General features: G+C 36.9%; 1 protein-coding gene across 5 annotated transcripts in view; it reads right to left on the minus strand.

Moving 5' to 3' along the window:
* LOC150087015 (microtubule-associated serine/threonine-protein kinase 3-like) overlaps nucleotides 1–19,519 on the minus strand; it is a 912,052-nt gene that overhangs the window by 81,735 nt on the left and 810,798 nt on the right. For all 5 annotated transcript variants that reach the window (XM_090372902.1, XM_090372903.1, XM_090372904.1 and 2 more), the window contains one exon: nucleotides 7,879–8,030. In XM_090372902.1, the coding sequence (XP_090229028.1) occupies nucleotides 7,879–8,030 (152 nt within the window). The remainder of the gene's footprint in view (nucleotides 1–7,878; nucleotides 8,031–19,519) is intronic.

Genomic DNA, 19,519 nt, shown 5'->3' on the forward strand with positions numbered 1-19,519 from the left:
CAAAATGGCACAATGTCCCTATTCTCATGCTGAGGCATTGAGGACAGAAACAACAGATGTAGAATCTACAGTTCTACCAAAATGAAATGATCCAAACAAGCTCAGAAGAGGAAGCAGAAATCTCACCTTACAAGCAAAGTGTAAAAGAAGTGCTCACAACTAGTTTCAAGGACCAAAGGAGGAAACTCAAGATTAAGAATATGCGTAAAACAAGAATGTCTGGATTATTGAAACCACCACCGTGGAGGAGGCCTTCAAGTTCTTCCAAATCCACACATATCTGCCATAAGGTTAAAAGTTGAAATGACAAAGAGGAAAGGATCATCTATCATTCTTTTTGATCAAAAAGAGGAAATATCACAAAAACCTAACAAATATATCACAGAAGAAGAATTCGATGTATATGCCAACCCAAAATATAACACTAATGCAAAATCAAAAGCTTCGGTGAACTGGATAATAGAGGTTTCTTATAATGCCTGGAAGGTAATAAACTAGCAAGTGTCAGCTGGGAATGCCACCAATTCAGAGAATACATGCCAGTCATTTGTGCTACTGGTGTCTCAAATATGAACACATACTTGTAACCAAAAAGAGTCAATCTGTGGCCACTGTGCTCAGTATACCCACAAATTCTCTACCTGTCCCAATAAAGAGGAACCTCCTTCTTGTTTCAATTGCAAAGCTACTAAGATGCCCCACCAATATTCCATCAGGGATTCAAATTATGCTGTGTATATAAAAGCAAAACGAATGTACCAAAGCAGAACCAATTATAGATAATAGGCCCTTCTTGATTAAACATTGAGTTCAAACTAATGCAAATAAATGCACAAAGTGTAAAGTGTATTTAGGGTCTAAGGCACCAGGGGTTTCCCCCATCTCTGCATTGCTTTCATTGTGGGTGTACCAGTTCGCTGGGAAGGCCAGAGATTTAAAAGTGTATGGATATTGTACATGTGTAGTGTTGTGTTGTTCATCTGGCTGTTTAGCCGCTGGACCCCTATTGAGGTCCAATGTTGCTCACACTTGGCCCCGTGGAGGCAGACCAGGTACACCAGTATTTTTAGATAAGTACTCTGGCAGGTCCTGCCACCTAATTTCCTGAGATTTCATTTGCTAGGACTTACATATATATATATATATATATAAAAAAAGGGGGGGGGGGGAATAAAAGCTTGAATCTAGTTAGGACGAAAGAGGCTGCAAGTGTGTCAAGTTTCGCCTTTAAAATTTTTTGTTGTGTGGGGCATTTGCTTTTCGCTAGTGATATAGGTAGAGTAGGGGGGAGAGATGGAAGGCTGGGGGGAAAAGACAGAAATATGGGGTCAATAGGGAAGGCGACCACAGGTACACCCAGTGGGGCATGCCCTTGCCCCACCAGAGGGAAAAGAGGGAGTGGTGGGGTGGGGAGGGGGCAGAAAGACCATCCCCTCACCCCACCAGGAATGGGGAGAGAAAGTGGGCTGGGCAAGGGAGCCCCGCCCAGTTCGCCATTGCGGCAATTTGCAGTGCCTTCCAGCAAGTGCAGTCCGATGATGACATGTTGGTGGGGGCCTAGTCCTTTTCTAGGTGTGTGGGTTCATCCTGGGAGCGACGACATCCTGGCTGGTGCCACTCCCATTGGTTCCTAGGTTGATGCTGTTTCATTTATTCTGCTGCATATTACACCTTAGTATTTTGCGATCCTTTCCCCTGTGTTGATGTTTTATCAGTTTGCCTTTATTTATTATTTGTGGTCATCTATTCCTTGTGGATGGCTATTTCTGTTCATCCTCTATTGAAGACGTCAAGTGCAAATCGGCTGAGGGCTTTGTATTCATCTTCTGAATCCAGTAGATGCTACTCTTGATTTTTCCGGCAAGTATTCAATCTCAGTTATAAGTCTACTTCTGTGTTCTTCGTAGCATTCACAGTCGTGCATAATATGCTGCCAGGTTTCAGGTTCTCCACAGGTGCATGTGGACCCTTCTATTATTCTGAGTGCATTCAGTTTTGCTTTAAATGGGCCATGGCCCATCAGGAGGAAGGTTGTATTTAGCCCAGGATAGAACCACGAGGGGGGGGGCTTTTGGGTACATTTTTGCGACTATCGGTATGAAGCTTCTTGTAACTTGACCCTTTGGCAGTGAGCATGAACACTTACTGACCAGAAAAAACTCAGAACTCAAGAAGAATGCATTGATATAATTAGGTTACAGTAGCCCTATTCACATATGGGCAACCCAAACTCATATAGAATAACCTAAAAGTCAAACAGGATTCCCTGAGCAGCAGCAGTTGCTGTTAGAATATAAAATTACAACTTTGTGCTCAGAAATCAGTACTTGTGCACAGATAACCTCTGCCCTTGGTTCACTGCACCTTTTCTCTATTTACAGCAGAACTGGAGAAGACATCTTCAACATGATAAACTGATTCAGATGCTTTTGACACACTCCTGGGGCTAACCTCCTAACAGCTATGGATGTGAATTGTTGTTCCCTGCTATGGCACAACACAACACCTGATCGTAGTGATCAGGTGTTTTGTGTTGGTTAAATTCGAGTTTATGTAAGTTTTTGCTGGCCAGTGCAAACTTAAAAAAATTGTGGAAACATTTTGCATGCCATAGGAATAAAATGGAGGTATCGTGAAAATTTCATAATGTGAACCCAATAACACTTTTTTTCTTTTTTTTTTTTCGGTAATTCGTTCCAAGACCTCAGAAGTTGAAATTTTCGCTATATAACTAAACTATTTATCTATCTAAATGGTCATTTTTATAATGGAAACTGCACTACACTATCATCGTTATCATATGTTCCGTTATAAGAAACAATTTTGAACACCTTTGTGATATTTTTCTAAAACACATTTCTGGAGGTAACTACCATAAAACAATAAAAACAATTTGCACTTTCTGGTAAACTCGATCTTATTGCATTTGCGATAACACCAATAACTGGAATTCTGTGGGTTTTTACGTTTTGGTATTATGGTGAAATGAGTTCACCTTCACTGAAATCTTCAATCATATAAAAAACATAAATAAATTTTCAGAATTTTCTCTTTATTCTTATCTACTTATTACAATGGTGAAGGGACCAATGGAAAGTGCAAGTGCTGGCCGTGCTAGAAAATGAAACAAAACTGATTTAAAAAAGGAAGATGATTAATTATCCTGTTGAAGCAGGACAAAGTTTGTCATCTATTGCACGGAATTAGGTCTCACTGCTTCAACAGTGAATACTATTTTAAGGGACAGTACATGTATAAAAGAACATGTTAAAGGATCAACGCATTTAAGATCAACAGTGATTACACAAAACAGCATTCAGGTGCTATATCGAAGATGGAAAAAACTATTAATAATATGGATGGAAAATCAGATTCAGAATTTATGAAGACATTAAGGATAAGTACGGCGAACCCCAAGCCAAGTTCGTGGCAAGCAATGGGTGGTTTAATAGGTTCAAGCATCACACTAGTTTCCAAAACATTAAAGTGTGTGGTGAAGTTGTCAGTGCCGATTCTGCAGCTGCAGAGAAATTTTGTGATGTGTTGGAAAAAACCCCTTCTAAATCTCCATAGCCCTCAACTTCTGCAGCGGCGTGCTTATCAGCTAGAGAGTTAATTCTGGAAACGATGCTCAAAAGGTAAAACTTGCTGACATTAAGCCTGTCTCCTCTCTCGTTCTGTAATTTTATAATTTTGAAATTTGTGTAATTTTTGCTGCGCATGAGATAAAAAAATAGAATAAATAATTCTATTTACATGTTAGTCAAACATTTATTTTTTGCTTCAATCAAATTTGTGAGTGCCGAATAAGCATTTAGGGAAATTCCGACATACGCAGAGTTCCGGGAACGCAACCCTTATGTAAGTCGGGGAGTGGCTGTAATTGCATGAAACCTTCAAGTTCTAAACCAGCCTGAAAATCCTTTCACCTTGTCACCAAATACTCAAAATAGAATCAATGACACATGGATTTCTTCGGACTAAAACGCGATTACGTTCTCTATTAGTTGCTCCATGGATCAGGTTACTCCCATCCACAGAGACATTTTGTGATTCTGACCCAAAAAAAGCCAACAAGAATTACTTCTGTCCAATCTTAGCCAGTAAGCTTCAAGATGATTCGCCTATCCAACTTCAAAACATACCTGAAGAAGTGCTATTACGATTTCCAAGACCAACCACAAAGCCAACAAAATAGCCATTGCTAATAGAAAACCATTTTGAAATGCTGTTTTTTGATGAATGAAGAACTAACAACCCAAGGAAATTGGTGTGTCAGGCCAGAAAATATTTCAAAGAGCCTGTGCTACCATGTCACAATCAGAAATTGACATTGCTTGAGAAAATTATAGGTTCTCCAATGTAATGGATACATGGACACCATTAGGGAGCAATAGAAAGCATCTTGGCAGGAGCTGGTCTCCACTACAGGTAACAATGATGCCTGGGGAGTGGTATATTGTACTGTTACTAATAAGCTCCACAGGGGTCATTGTTACATGTAGTGGAGACCAGCTCTTGCGGAGACCAAATCTTGATATTAAGAAAGCTCCAGATCCTAATGGTATTTCTCCACTTGTTCTCAAAACCTGTGCTCCTGAACTTACTCCTATTCTTTGCCGCCTTTTTTCACTTTCTTATTCCAAAGGTGTTTTTCCTTCTGCTTGGAAATTTGCTCATATCCAGCCACTACCTAGAAACCTTCCGTCTGATCAACGATCACCAGTATGGATTCTGTCAGTGTCGATCCACTGGTGATATCCTGGCTTATGTTACACATTTACGGACTAATTCAATGGAAAGGTTCGGTGAAACACAAGCTTGACATCTCAAAGGCTTTCGATCATGTTTGGCATAAAGGTCTTCTAAACAAGCTTCCATCTTATGGCTTGCCAACTGTTTTTAGTAATTGGTTATCCAGTTTTATCTCTGATTGCTCACTGAGGGTGATGGCTCTCTGTCTTCTAACTTCTCCACTAATGCTGGTGTCCCCCAAGGTTCAGTTCTTTCCCCCACTCTTTTCCTCTTTTATATTAATGACCTTCCATTGACTGGAAATCCTATCCATAGTTTTGCCGATGATAGCACATTGCATTCCACTTTCCATTTTGAGAAACCTTGCCCTGCTCAATCAGCTTCAACTTCTCGAAAATCTGCTACCAATTCCTTAAATGCCGATCTTCAGGTAATTCTCCAGTGGGACAAAGACAACCTAGTTGATTTTAACCCTTCTAAAACTCAGTCTTGTCTTATATCTTGCAAAAAGGATTCTTCTGCTCCTATGCTTATCTTTAGTGACACTCCGATTTCTAGGCAAAATGATATATCTCTTTTGTGGATTACCCTGACTTCTAATCTCTCTTAGCAATAGCACATTACAAATATTGCTTCCTCTGCATCTAAAAAACTTGGTTTTCTCTTTCGCTCTCGGCGTTACTTTTCTTCCAAACAGCTGCTCACTCTGTATAAATCGCAAATCCGCCCTGCCATGGAATATTGTTCCCACATCTGGGGTGGTGCCCCCAAAACCTCTCTGAGGCTTCTTGATTCCATTCAGAAGAGGGCAGTTAGGTTAATTAATGACTCATCTCTAACAGAGTCTCTCCACTCGCTGTCTCACAGACGTACTGTTTCTGCTGCATGCCTCTTCTACAGATACTTCCACGGGCACTGTTCTTCTGAATTGGCTTCTATAATTCCCGCTCTCTCTTTCAAAACAGTCCAAACACGTGCCGCCACCAGCCAACATCCATTTGCTGTCCAACTTCAAACTCACAGAACCAACTTTTCATCTTCTTCGTTTATTCATTCAACTGCCGTTTTCTGGAACAACCTTCCTTCATACATATTTCCTGAAAATTACAGTCTACAGAAGTTCAAGTCCAATATCAACAAATATCTTTTTTCGTCTTCTCAACCTCCAACCCAAGCACGGTACTTAGTACTATAGGTTCTAACACCTCTCGTGTTTGGGGTTTACATAAAAAAAAAAAAAATTCTCTGAAAGGCTGATAAAGATTGAAAAGAATTGTGCATTCTTACATATACACCACACCTAGTCAGGTAAAAGAGTAAAACAGTGGCATTAAGGGTGCCGGGTCAGACTTGGGGTATAGAAGCAGACAACCTCACCAGTTTCTATTCACTGAAAACTGGTGAGTCATCAATCATTGTTTTTTTTTTCCCCTATTGAATTCAGAAACAGCTGTGAAAATTTATTTTATTTATTGTTAAATTCTTCAAAAATTTGGTGTTATAACTGAATTAAAATTATTTTTTTGGCATATTTATATACTCCTAATGTTTAGTTAATTGCACATTTGGTTAAAATACTTCCAATGATACATACATTCCATACTAGCCGACCGGGCTAACCAGGTGGGTAAAGTGCCTGCCTGGTAACCCAAAGGTCGCGGGTTCGAATCCCTTGGATCACAGTAAAATGTAAAAACTTTTGGAGGTGCATTATGGCCACAGAAGCAGATGTGCCAACAACTAACAAAAAAAAAAAAAAAAAAAAAACATTCCATACTGATAACATTTGTCCTATAAATATCCATAATTATGCACAGTTCTACCCAACTTTTTTGCACTATGATGTTATTCTAGTAAATTACTATGCTTCTTTGATGAGTATGAAAAAAAAAAACCCATTTATTTATTTATGAGATTAAAAGCTAATGTGTCCTATAAATGGGTACACTGGCACAGGAATGTCAAAACTGGACATCTGAGTAAAAAAAAAGTTATTGGTCTGATGAAGATCTTGGTTTTTAAAAAAATTTTCATGCTGACAGAAGGACCACAGTATGAATTAGTGGATCTATCCTACCAGGTGTCAACATTGCGAGCTGGTGGTGGAAGTGTGATAATGTGAGAATTGTTTTTGTGGTACTTAATTCGCATGATACTGGTGATCAAGGTCTGAACTGCATAGCCTATTTGAACACTGCTGCCAGCCAGTTGGATCCCTTCATGACCACAGTTTATTCCAGTAATGGTTACTTGCAACAGGATACAAAGCACAGATCATTCATAAATGGTTCAAGGAGCATGAAGGTGACTTAATTACCCCAGGGGCTCACATCTGGTGAGTACGGGCTTGGCAAACCCAGGGTCCTGTGCTGGATATCATCATTTTTTTTTCTTGCTTTCTTGGTGATTCCCTTCTACTCTCTCACTCTCACTCTCTCTCTCTCAAGGCAACACGGAATTTTTTTTTTTTGGTTGGTGCAGCATAAGCCTCAGGCTTTCTTGCACCTTATGGCTAATAATAATAATAATAATAATTCACTGGTCTATTCACTCATTGAATAACTGTACAGATGAGATGGATCTAGTGCCACACATACCCTAAGGTAACTGCAAGTTACCATGACTTCAGCACAGGCCATCATCCCTGAGGAATGCTTTCAATACTCCAAGTCCATGTACTAACAACTTGAGACTGTTCTGAGGGTAACAGACGTGCTATTTGTTATTAGATCAGTGTACTGAACTGGTCCCTAACAACTTGAGGCTGTTCTGAGGGCTAACAGAGGTGCTATTTGTTATTAGATCAGTGTACTGAACTAGTCCCAGAGTATATAATGATAACGTGGTATGAATAGAGTGATGTATACATAACTAGATTAAACAAAAAATTCTGGTCATTAATTCCCAGCAATTGAAAAATTCTATTTTGAAGTTTACAGATGTTTAGCACTTCTGAAAACACATTTACAGTTTTGAGGCAATTTATGAAAATGATTAAATTTTTCAATTTGCAGCACATAAAAAATGACATCTAATATCTAGTAATCATTCTTATTTGATCATTAAAGTAAAAAAAATCACATTTTGGACATTTACATCAATTATTTTCATAGACATACTTACATATCTAAATGCAAGAACATATCCTTTGCTGTTCCATCCTCAGGAGTTTCTGCTAAACTGCCCATATGGGATAATGGACTATCAGAATGGTCAGACTGATTAGAATCTGATCTGTTATATGGTTTTCTATAATAATCTTCTTTTCCTTGATGCTATTGAAAGAGACAAGCAATAGTTAACATTTAGAAGAATAAGTGTGCTTTTGAATAAGTTGATCTAGCCCAGTGTACCAATGGGTAAGATTTAAACTACAGCCTTGCATATGAAATTTTTAAAAAAAGAATACTAAACATAAACTTATAATTATAGTCTATTAACTCCTAAAATTTGGCAGCACACGTTCTCAAATATCTTTCGACAGAGTGAAATTGTCAAAACAATTTATTACCAAATTAAAGATATGAGTAATACAAAGATTAAAAGTGAGGTTCTGGTTTAATGTTCGGTGGTTAGTTTATTTACCCAGGAAGTATTGCACCTTCATTTGAACAAAAAAAAAAAAAAAAAAAAAAAAAACACCAGTTACTCAGAAACAGTTTTTTTTTTAAATTTTGCTTGTCATGTACCATTATTTCTTCTTTTCTTAATGCACTGTAGTATGTGCCATGAATTGTTTTAATTTTTAATAAGAAATTTAAATATTGAAAAATGCCATTTTTTTTACAAGTTAATTTTCAAACAAAAAATAAAACTGTTGAAAAGAGAAAAAATAAAGCTATAGTCATAAAACTTGTTTGTGTATATTAATGTGGTTTTCCAAAATAATAAAGGAATAAGCAAATAAATAATAATCAAGACAAAAAAAAAAAAACAAAACAAAAAAAAAAAAACATTTTATATAATTAAACAAAAGGAGGAGATAACTCTTCCTGTAGTGATCAATCTGCCATACTTTAGCCAAAGCACCAACCGCAAACCTAGCAACTAAGAGAATATTTTCTTTAGAGCTTAGTAAGCATGACTGGTGGGTAATCTTGAGATAGAAAAGCAATCATTTGATGCACAATCAGAGCAGGCCCTGAGGAGTGGTGTGCAACTACGAAGTTACAATGAAAAAAGTTATAATGGTCACAGAGAGTCATGTTTTTTCTCATTATGACTAACCAAGAACATAAATATGTTATTATTTCTAAAACAATTTGGGTAAAACAAGATCTATATTTATGAATGTGGAGAATGTTTTAGCCATTAATATTGAACCAATGATTAATGCATAAACACCGATGGGTTAATTATAATTATTAGTAGTAGCAGTAATAATGGCAAATGATGCAAGAAAGGAAGCTTGTATAGCAGGGGGAAAAAAAAACCCCGTTAACCCCATATGTACCCTCCAAGAATTTGTTTAGTTCTCCCTTGAATTTACTCAACCCATTCACTTCCACAACAACAAATAGAAGCCTTTTCCAACAATCAACCACCCGTTGGCTGAAAGCAAACTTCCACACATCTATTCTGCAATCATCTATCCTTAACTTGAATTTATGCTTCTTCATGTGTGAAGTCTCAGCAAGTGGAAGAGTATCATTAACATTCAGCTTACTCAATCCAGTCAAGGCTTTAAACACCACAATCAGATCACCTTGCAGGTGTCTATTCTCCAGATGCTGCAATTTGCAGAACTTAAGCCTTTCTTGGTAAGAGCACCCCTTTGTTCCCCTCACCAATCTGGCAGCATGACTGCACTGCTGAGATAATTTCATGTCTGACTGCACAATTACCCCAGGTATTTTTCTTTATTATTATTATCTATATGAGCTATATGGTGCAAGGAAGTCTGAGGCTTATGCTGCACCAGCCAAAAGAAAAATTCCCAAGTTACCCTGAGAGAGAGAGAGAGAGAGAGAGAGAGAGAGACAAAAGTAGAAGGGAATCCCCAAGAAAGAGAAGAATGATGATATTCAGCTCAGGACCCTGGGTGTGCCAAGCCCATACTCACCAGATGTGAGCCCCTGGGGTTATCTCCACTACCCTGAGCGTAGTACTACACAGTTGATAAGTTACAGGCTGGCCTCGATTAATGCAATTAATTCGTCCCGCAAGTGCATCGCGCAAAACGGAAACACATTAATCGAATATAATAATCAATAGGAAAAATTATAATTGGTCCTTGACCTTCTGGAATGTCCATAAAGAATTTTAAAAATACCTTTTAAATAACTTTTTAACTGTATACAATGTAAAAGATAATGAAAATAATTATGGAATTAAACAACTACGAAGTTACAATTTCATTGTAACTTCGTAGTTGTTACAATGAAGTTACAATTTCATTGTAACTTTGTAGTTGTTTATTGCATAAAACAGTGGTTCACAAACTGTGCGCCGCGGAATATTTTAAATTTTCGAGGGAAACACAGCGATACTCGACATCTGTTGGACACCGTGCGAACTACTAGCTCGAGGTAGTTCACAGTTTCAATATTTCTTATTAAGTTGTTTGGACCTAACTACTAAATGGAACTGTTAGGTATTTCTTTTGGCCTGGGTGCGCCTTGAGAAAATTATTGAGACACTAAGGGTACCGTGAAACGAGAAAGTTTGGGAACCTCTGACATAAAATACACAATGAAGAAATGACTGTTGCAGAAATATTTGAACAGTGTTGACTTTCTCTTTTCATCAATAAATTTGCAATAGCCGACAACAATCTTCTCTGGGCCCTGGCGAAATAAATATCGCAGAGAACCTCAAACCTTTTGTTTGAGGTTCTATGGGTTACGAAAGATTTCATCTAATTCTTTTACCGTTATCTCCTTCGCGGTAACATTTTCATCTGGCTCATTTAAAAATTTGAATTTTTATGCATTTGTGCATTGACTTTATTAGCAGGAGACAAACAAGTAACACGTCTTCTTCCGATGGTTGATGGAACACACCTAGGCGGGCAGCAGCCAAATGTTTGTTTATTGCCTGTACGACTCGCGGTAAGCTTAACGCGCGATTCAAATCTTTTTTAACTATTGCGTAAAAAAAAAAAAAAAAAAAAGATTGTGTTAACTGGAAATTTGCATCATGTAAAGTGAAAAGTGGTATAATTTTTTCGAATAGCGTTAAATGAAAATTGTGTTAATCGAACTTGTGTTATGCGAGGCCTGGCTGTACCTTACATTTGTCAATGTTGAACTTCAATTGCCATTTCTAGCCAGTCCCAAGTCCAGTTCTTGTTGCAGTAACTCACCCCGCTGAATAATTTTGTTAATGATCCTGCCACCCTTTGTAACATCAGCAAACTTAGACATTAAGCCTGATATACTTCCATCAAAATCATTGATAAATACTAAAAACAACAATGGATCTAGCAATGAACCCTGGGGAACTCCACTAATAATCCATGGGGAGCAGTGCCAATTGATAACAACTCTCTATGTCTTCTTTAACGTAACCATCCCTTCCCCTTAATATCAGTTTGCACAGCAGTGTTTTATGGGGAACAGTATCAAAAGCCTTTCTGAAATCTAAGTATATGATGTCAAAAGTATTTTTTACATCAAGTTCCTTGGTCATTGCATCAAAGTAACCTACCAGATTGGTTATACAAGATTGCTTCTTGACAAATCCATGCTGTGAATGCAGTATAACTGCATGCAGGTCCAAATGGTCCTGTATTACTTCTTTAACCAGTGGTTCCATTATTTAGTATTAGTATAAGTATTAGTAATGGCCGCATGGTGCAAGAAAGCCTATGGCTTATGCTGCACCAGCCAAAAAAAAAAAAAAAAAAAAAATTCTGAACAAAACAATGATAAAAACAAAACAAAAAAAATAAATAAATAAATAAAATAAATAAATAAATAATAATTAATAAAAAAAAAAAAAGGAAATTAAACCTATCATCCTATGTGCTTCCCTTACCGGAAAGTACTATCCAGATGACCTTTGAATTTCCCCAAACTGTCGGCCTCTACCACCCATGAAGGCAGCTTATTCCAGTAATTTATAACTCGCTGGCTAAAATAAAACTTCCTGCAGTCCAATCTAAACATTTCCCCCCGTAACTTGAATTTATGTCCCCTAGTTCTAGCATCATTTATAATCTTGAAAATTTCATCCTCATTCATTTTCCTGATTAAAAAAATCCATACTGGATACTTGTAATCCATACTGGCGATCATTGATCAGATGGAAGGTTTCTAGGTAGTTTAAGAGTTAATTGATTTCACCATTATTTTGAAAGATTAGAAGTAATTGCAATGGGACGATAATTTGATGGGAGCGTTTTCTTACCCTTTTTAGGAACTGGCTGGATATGAGCAAATTTCCAAGCAGAAGGAAAAACACCTTTGGAATAAGAAAATGAAAAAAGATGGCAAATAACAGGAGTAAGTTCAGGAGCATAGGTTTTGAGAACGTGGAGAAATTCCATCAGGACCTGGAGCTTTCTTAGCATCAAGATTCGTCAAAATCCTTCTGACATCCTTTTGATGGAAGACCACATGAGGCATTGAATGGAATGTGCTGGGAATGGTGGGAGGTGTTTTCTCAAGAACATTGATACAGGAGTTGGAAGGAAAATGGGAAGCTAGCAGGTCAGCTTTATCCTTGGCCGAAGTGACAAGAGAACCATTTGGTTTGGACAGTGGTGGGAGCAGAGACGGGCAAAATTTGCCTCCAATTGCTTTGGCAAGAGACCAGAATGCTTGACTACCATTAGGGCAAGAAGAAAGTTTTCTACTCTTTACCTGTTCAAAATCTAGTTTGAATTGATTAATAACTGCTTTACAATTGTTGCGAGCTTAGGTGTAGGCAAAAAAATGAATCTGAAGATTTGGAAACATGCCAATTACGATATGCAACATTCTTCTCTTGAACAGCCTTAGCATATTTATTGGAAACCCAAGGTTTAGATTAAAATCTCGTCCTTTAAGTGGAGTGTGGAATAAAGGATTTCATTCTTACAAGAATAATTTCACTGATACGACCTGAGCAAACGTTAATGTCAGAAGTCTTGAAACAGTAATCCAACCAAGCAAAAGAAGAAAAGAAATATCACAGGTAATCCCATTTTACATTCTTGTAATGCCAAACAATACAAGGTTGGGAATAGTCTTGAGATAAAGGCTCTATTGGAGAAGAGACAATCACTACGTTGTGATCTGAGGTACCTAAAGGACCACTCACTTCGACCGTGTACTTAGAAGGGTTGTTTGTGACAAAAAGGTCAAGCATGTTGGCTGCAAGCTTAGGACTGTCCCGTATTCTTGTAGGTAAATGAACAATCTGTGCAAGGTCATTAGTAATTGCAAAAGCCTCAGCATCTCGACCAGCTGGATTGGTGCGAATAGAAAACGGAAGCCAGCTGGAGTTGTGAACATTAAAATCACAAAGGAAAATTACCTCACTGTTAGGAAAGTTGGACTGGAGAAAGTCAAGTTGCAAAGAGAGGAAGTCCAACAGCTCCAAGTGATTAGTGGAGTTGGGAGAATGATAGCGAAAACAGATGAATTTCACAGAATGAGGTAGAGAGATTTTAAGCCAGAGAAGATCAAAACGAGGAGATTCCAAATTACCAAGTCTCTGACAGGGAATATCGGAACAGACATGTACAAGTACCGCCTTTGAGGTGAAAGGAATCATACAGCGAATAATTTGGGCAACTGAGATGAGCAGTGGTCGAATAAACTGATAACTGAGATTCTGTTAGAAAAAATACATCTGGTTTGGCAGACTGCAAGTGGAAATGGACATCGTTGTGATTAGAATTGAGACTACATATATTTGTGAAATGAACTAGGAAGTGTTTGGGAGGTTTAGATCTTTTCGCAGATAAGCTTACTCTATTAGTTTAACAATTCATGGTGTATTCGATAGTAAGTAAAAGTGGGGGACATGCTATATGAAGTAATGAAATTTTTGGATAGGGTGTACACATGGTAAGAATATACCCAGATCCTTGACATAACGTGGCCTCGACAATGCTCCCTGCATACACACTGCTTGGACTCCCTCCAATCACTATCTGGCAGAGTATAGGTAGCAAGATTATACACTAGCTGATCTGGTAGCCTCTTAAGAGTTACCAATCGGTTCGGTCCGGTTTACTAACTAGCGGCCAGCCTGCGAACACCGTTTTAGAGCAGTACCCTCGAAATGTAAGGAAGATTGGATCTTCCTTACATTTCGAGCCAAAGAAGTCTCATAATCTGCCTTAGCTTGGTTAATCTCCTTTGTGACTTGATTACAGACTAATCTATACCTACCATCAGCTTCTGTATCATCTGATAATTTATATGCAACCCATGCACTTTTTTTCTCTGCTACATGTCTCAATAGTTCATCTGACATCCATTTAGGGCTATACATTCAAGAGTATTTCTTAGCTGGTATGAAAACTCTAGTAGCTTCTTTGATATTCCCTGAATTTTTCGCATTTAGAATTCTGCAAACAATTTAAAATTTGTCTGAGACCTCTGTAGTCACCCTTACGAAATCAAATCCTTTCCATTTACTCTTGACAGTAGTTATGTTTTTAATTAAATTCCACATTAGTGTGATCGCTGACATACATGGATCTTTTACCTTCTGATTCTGAATGCATTAATAATCACTGCAGACAACAAGATCAAGATTATTGTTTACTCTTGTTGCCTCTTTAACATGTTGCGGTAGAAAATAGTCATCCAAGAAATCTACAAAAGTCTTGCTAGTGTATGAGTGCCCAAGCCACAAATTCCATTCAACATCTGGGAAGTTAAAATCCCCCATTATGAGACATTCTGATTCCTGGACCACTTTATTTCCCTGCATAGCTGTTTGGTATACTCATCACAGTCATTTGGCCTATATTTTGTTTTCACAATGCTTATATCACGCCAAACTAACCCAACATTGCACTCACATCCAAGTCAACTGGATGCACTGCCCTAGATTTAATATTCTTCTTAACTAAGAGCATAACCCATCCACCTCTTCTGTCCTGTCTGTCCTTCCTGTATATATTGTACTCCCTATATTCAAATTCAGCATCACTTATGTCTGAGTGAAGCTATGTCTCTGCTAAAATGGATGAAAATATACCCAGAAAGATTATATAACTGTCATTAACAGAAAAGGTGGACTGTATACATTAGTAATGTGCTCAACAAACAACCCAACCATTTTCATGAAAGCATTAGTGTCCATATACTTTTGAAAGTATGGTATATCATATGAACCTGGGGCTTATTAGATAGTCTGGGTTTCTTTATACATATTTTCCTAAAATGTTTATTTAATTTAACAATTGTTTGGATCACTCCATCAATACTGATGACAATTCTTTATAATTTAAATGAGAATTCTTCAAATAAATTATCTGTTAAATAACTATAGATAAATTTATCTTTATAAACTGGTACTTTATGAATTGGTGCAAAGTGCACTGCACTATTAAAAAGGCCAAAATCCTTGAAGCAGACATTGACAACTCAAGTTACAATGCCATCACAGTAAACTATCCAGATGAATGCATTACAAATCTGCAGTATTTCCTTTATGAGAGGTATTCTGCTATTTATCTGTATACCATTCCACCATTTACTGATATGAGCAGAGAATATTCTCCAAAAAATTACCCATCATTACCATCTCCACTTAGATGGCTGTCTGATGGTTATAGCTCTCACAACCGGGTTACAGTGAAGTCCCCATCAGGGAGGCATCAGATAACAGAGTGATGACTTTACCACAAGATGACACATGCTGCATTTGAATTGTAAGAACAGCTAATTACCTTTTTAGGAATATTTTAAAATACTGATAAAAAAAAAAGGTAGTTAGCCCTTCTTATCAATCAAATAAAAATATATTAATAAAATAAATGTGCTATAAAAATCTTTAACTAGGTAAAGTTAATTTAATCTCATTGGTTTGAACAGTGCCTATATGATTATACATTTCAATACTGAAATTTACTTATAAATAAATAAATAATAATAAAAAAAAAAAGTCACACTTGTAGTGCATGTCACTCAAAACATGACTTCTCAGCATTCATAAAAATAAAATATTACTAAAAACAAAATATAAAAAGTAGTGAAAGTGTTGATTCCATTTTGTTTTTACCCAACAATATGGAGCCAATTGCACCTGAAGGATGTTTAGCACGAAAGTAGTGGTGAGTTCAAATGTGATGGGTTGGGAATTTATTCAACCCTTCACTGATTCACCTTTAAATGTTTGCAACTCCATGTTTATTTTTAAATAATTTTTATGGATTTTCGTAGTTTTCCCCCATCTGAAATACTCTCATCTAAAAGTACCTCAGAATATATTTATGTGAATTTAATAATCTGTTATTTAACAGTAAGTTTTGTACATAATGATTACAGATAATCCACTTGGAACCCAATGCCACAGTTTTCACATTACTGAACTGTATGTTCCATCAGTCTACTTCGTTTACATGTAACTGGAATTGTTATGACTTCTAAGAATAAACAAGTGAGTTATAACTTGATTAATCACACGATGTAGACTGATGTAGGAAGAAATCCTAAAGAATTTGGTGGTTTGTATGGAAAGGTACACCACTCAAGTTGTCTGTCTGATGGGCTCGGTGGGCCTTCTCTTCATGTTTCGGTCCGACTCAGCCAAGGGCCAGGTAGGGTTTAACTGTCTTCGAGTTGGGCCAGGTATATTTCAGCCTATGCAGTTCTCTGACCTGAACTTCCACATTAAACCAAACATCTCCAATACAATAAGCTGCTTAAAGTGTCAAAAGTATGACCATTCCTAAACAATACAATAAGCTGCTTAAAGTGTCAAAAGTATGACCATTCCTAAACAGTACAAGAGCTCTTTTTGCCACTTGGGACTCAAAAGAACACTCTAATAGTGAATGTAACAACATAATCTCCTTGCTTTGTGAACTGAAAAGGAGATTACCCTGCTTTTTCCAGAGACTGCAGTATATATGGAAAAGAGGAAAGCACATTCAAAAATATAAAACTGAACATAAAGTCACATCCGAAGAAGCTAAAAAGCAGATACCATTACTCCCAACATTGAGAACATATGCTACAGCAGTACAGAAAACAAAAGTCACTGGAACACAAACTGACATCTCAGTCCCCCCCAACATCTAAAAGCAGACATTCCTCTCTCAAATGAATCTGAATTGTTGACCAGGTGAATAACACACCCATCGTTATCTCACTACATGCTGAAGACTCAACACCATCAACAAGTAACGCAAAAGCCAAACCTGTAGGCAAACAGAAAAACACTGACACTATGGAAATTAATGAAAAGGAGCAAGCAGATGAACTGATCCTGGAACTTTATGCAACTGATGATATGGACACTGGTGGGTGATCAATTTTTCCTAGAAAAAAGTAAAAACAGACCAGCACATCATAAAACATCTGAATCAATAAGTATGACCAAATAATACATACACTCCTTCAATGTAATTGTTGTGGGCTTCAAAGTAATCTTAACGATATCAGAAATGATATTGTTAAGATCAAAGATTTCATTTTTGCCACAATCCTACAAGTGCTTGTTTACAAGAAACAAATCAAACTCCATATATAAACATTTCAATTAACACTACAATACAGGCAATATCATAAAATAAATTCCCTTGTTGGTTGGAAGCTTTTTTTATTTAGTTATATCTTGCATTTATATCACTTCAGCTAATTTTTCTGTCAAAAGAATCAAGGAATAGTTATAATAATAATAAAAAAACACATCTATATCTGGATTTCATCACATATATACAAAGTAACAAAAAGTACTTTATCCATAACACTACTGCTTCTGCACATAAAATATCCTGATTTACAATGCATGGCTGTCAAACTTTTGACTATAAAAATACTGGAAATCCAGCATTTATAAGGAAGGAAACAAGAAGAGAAATGTTCGTAAACAGGGGTTTTTAGGACAAAAAAAAAAAAAAAATAAATAAATAAAATAAATAAATAATAATAAATAAATAAAAAAAAAAAAAAGGTGAAAAGCAGGATTTATTCCCAAAAAGACAGAAGGAAAATAGGACTTTTGTGAAAAAACCAGTAAGTTTCATTTTTAAAGTCCACATATACAGGTAAGCCCCGCTTTATGATGCTTCAATTTATGCTATTTTGCATTAACGCCCTTTTAAAATAATAATGGAGAAAAAAAAAAATATATATAAAAAAAAAATTTGAAAGCAAGTGTAAACGCCGCATAGGAAGTGGGTACCTATACAATGCTAGTGTCGACATCAGTTGCTTTCTCCTCATCCGCCAGTGTACATATGTTGTGAGCTGTGCCCTAAATTTTAATAATTTCCTGTGCTCAATAGTGCCTTATTATTTTAAATAAATTGTGCAACTATATTTTCTAAGCATAGTGGTGAATCTGTGCTTGCACATGTTAAAAAAAAAAAAGCTTCAAATCTCTAATGATTGAAGTGAAAATGGACATCCATCTGTGTCTTCCTAGGCGGTGTTCTTCTTCCAGGATAGCCTTTGGATATCTGGTTTCTTGCATCTGTTTTACATGTCCATACCATGTTAAACACGTTTCTTTGATAGTGTCAATAATATTCTTTTTCACTTCCATTTTCTCCCTTATGTCTTCATTCTGTTTCTTCTAGAAGTTCTTGCTGAGCATTTCCAAAAATCCATTTCTGTGGAGAGCAATTTGTTTTACACTCACCTATTCAACCTCCAGGTTTCCGCTCCATACAATAGAAGACTTTGTACAATCGTTTGAAATATAAGTTTCTTTGTTTTATTTAAGATATTTTTGCTCCACAGAACAGAATTTAACATGCTGATAGCCTTTCTACCATCTGCAATACTCTTACTGATCTCTGCTTGGGATGATCCATCACTTTGTAAGATTGATCTCAAATATTTGAATTTATCAACTTGTTTGATTTTAAAACCTGCAATATTTAGAATGTGTCCTGATCCTGAAGACAGCATTTCAGTCTTGCTAAAATTGATTTTTAGACCTCATTGTTTATATTCCTGAAACAATTTAAGACATGCATGTTCTAGAAATGTAAGCGTTTCTAGAACAACATATTTAAGGAGTGAGGCAATGGAGAAGTTATTAGTGACGTGGATAGACGATATGAACCAAAATAACATTCCTGTAACATAGGCAGTGGTTTTGGACAAGGATAAGAGCTTGTTCAATGAAATGAATGAGGAATTGGGAGGGACTGGACCAGAATTCACAATGTAAAAATTACTGATGAGGTGGCTAATGCCTAAATTGCAGGTGCTGAGGAATATTCTCTCATATTCCAAAAGTTAATGGATGAAGGCTGCTACACCCCCAGACCTGGTCTTTAATGTTGATGAAATGGGACTGTACTGGAAGAAGAAGATGCCTAGTAGGATGTACATAGACTGTGAAGAGAGGTCTGCCCCTTTGTTATAAGTCTGGAAAAGATTGGCTTACATTACTTCTGGGTGGTAATGCATCAGGTACTTTTAAGATAAAGCCGATGTTGGTGTACCATTCAGAGAATCCATGTGTTGTGAAGGGCATCGTGAAGACTTGACTTCCTGTTTTCTGGCACTCTAATAAGAATGTGTGTGTGGGGGACCAAGACACCCTTTTAGTTAATGGTACACTTCATACTTTTGTCCAGAGGTGGTCCAATTTTGTGCAGCAAACAGCGTGCCCAAAAATACCGTTTGTCCTCAACAATGCT

This window comes from Mastigoproctus giganteus, chromosome 4 (genome assembly GCF_048544385.1).
Source record: "Mastigoproctus giganteus isolate SK-2022 chromosome 4, ASM4854438v1, whole genome shotgun sequence".
NCBI lineage: Eukaryota > Metazoa > Arthropoda > Arachnida > Uropygi > Thelyphonidae > Mastigoproctus > Mastigoproctus giganteus.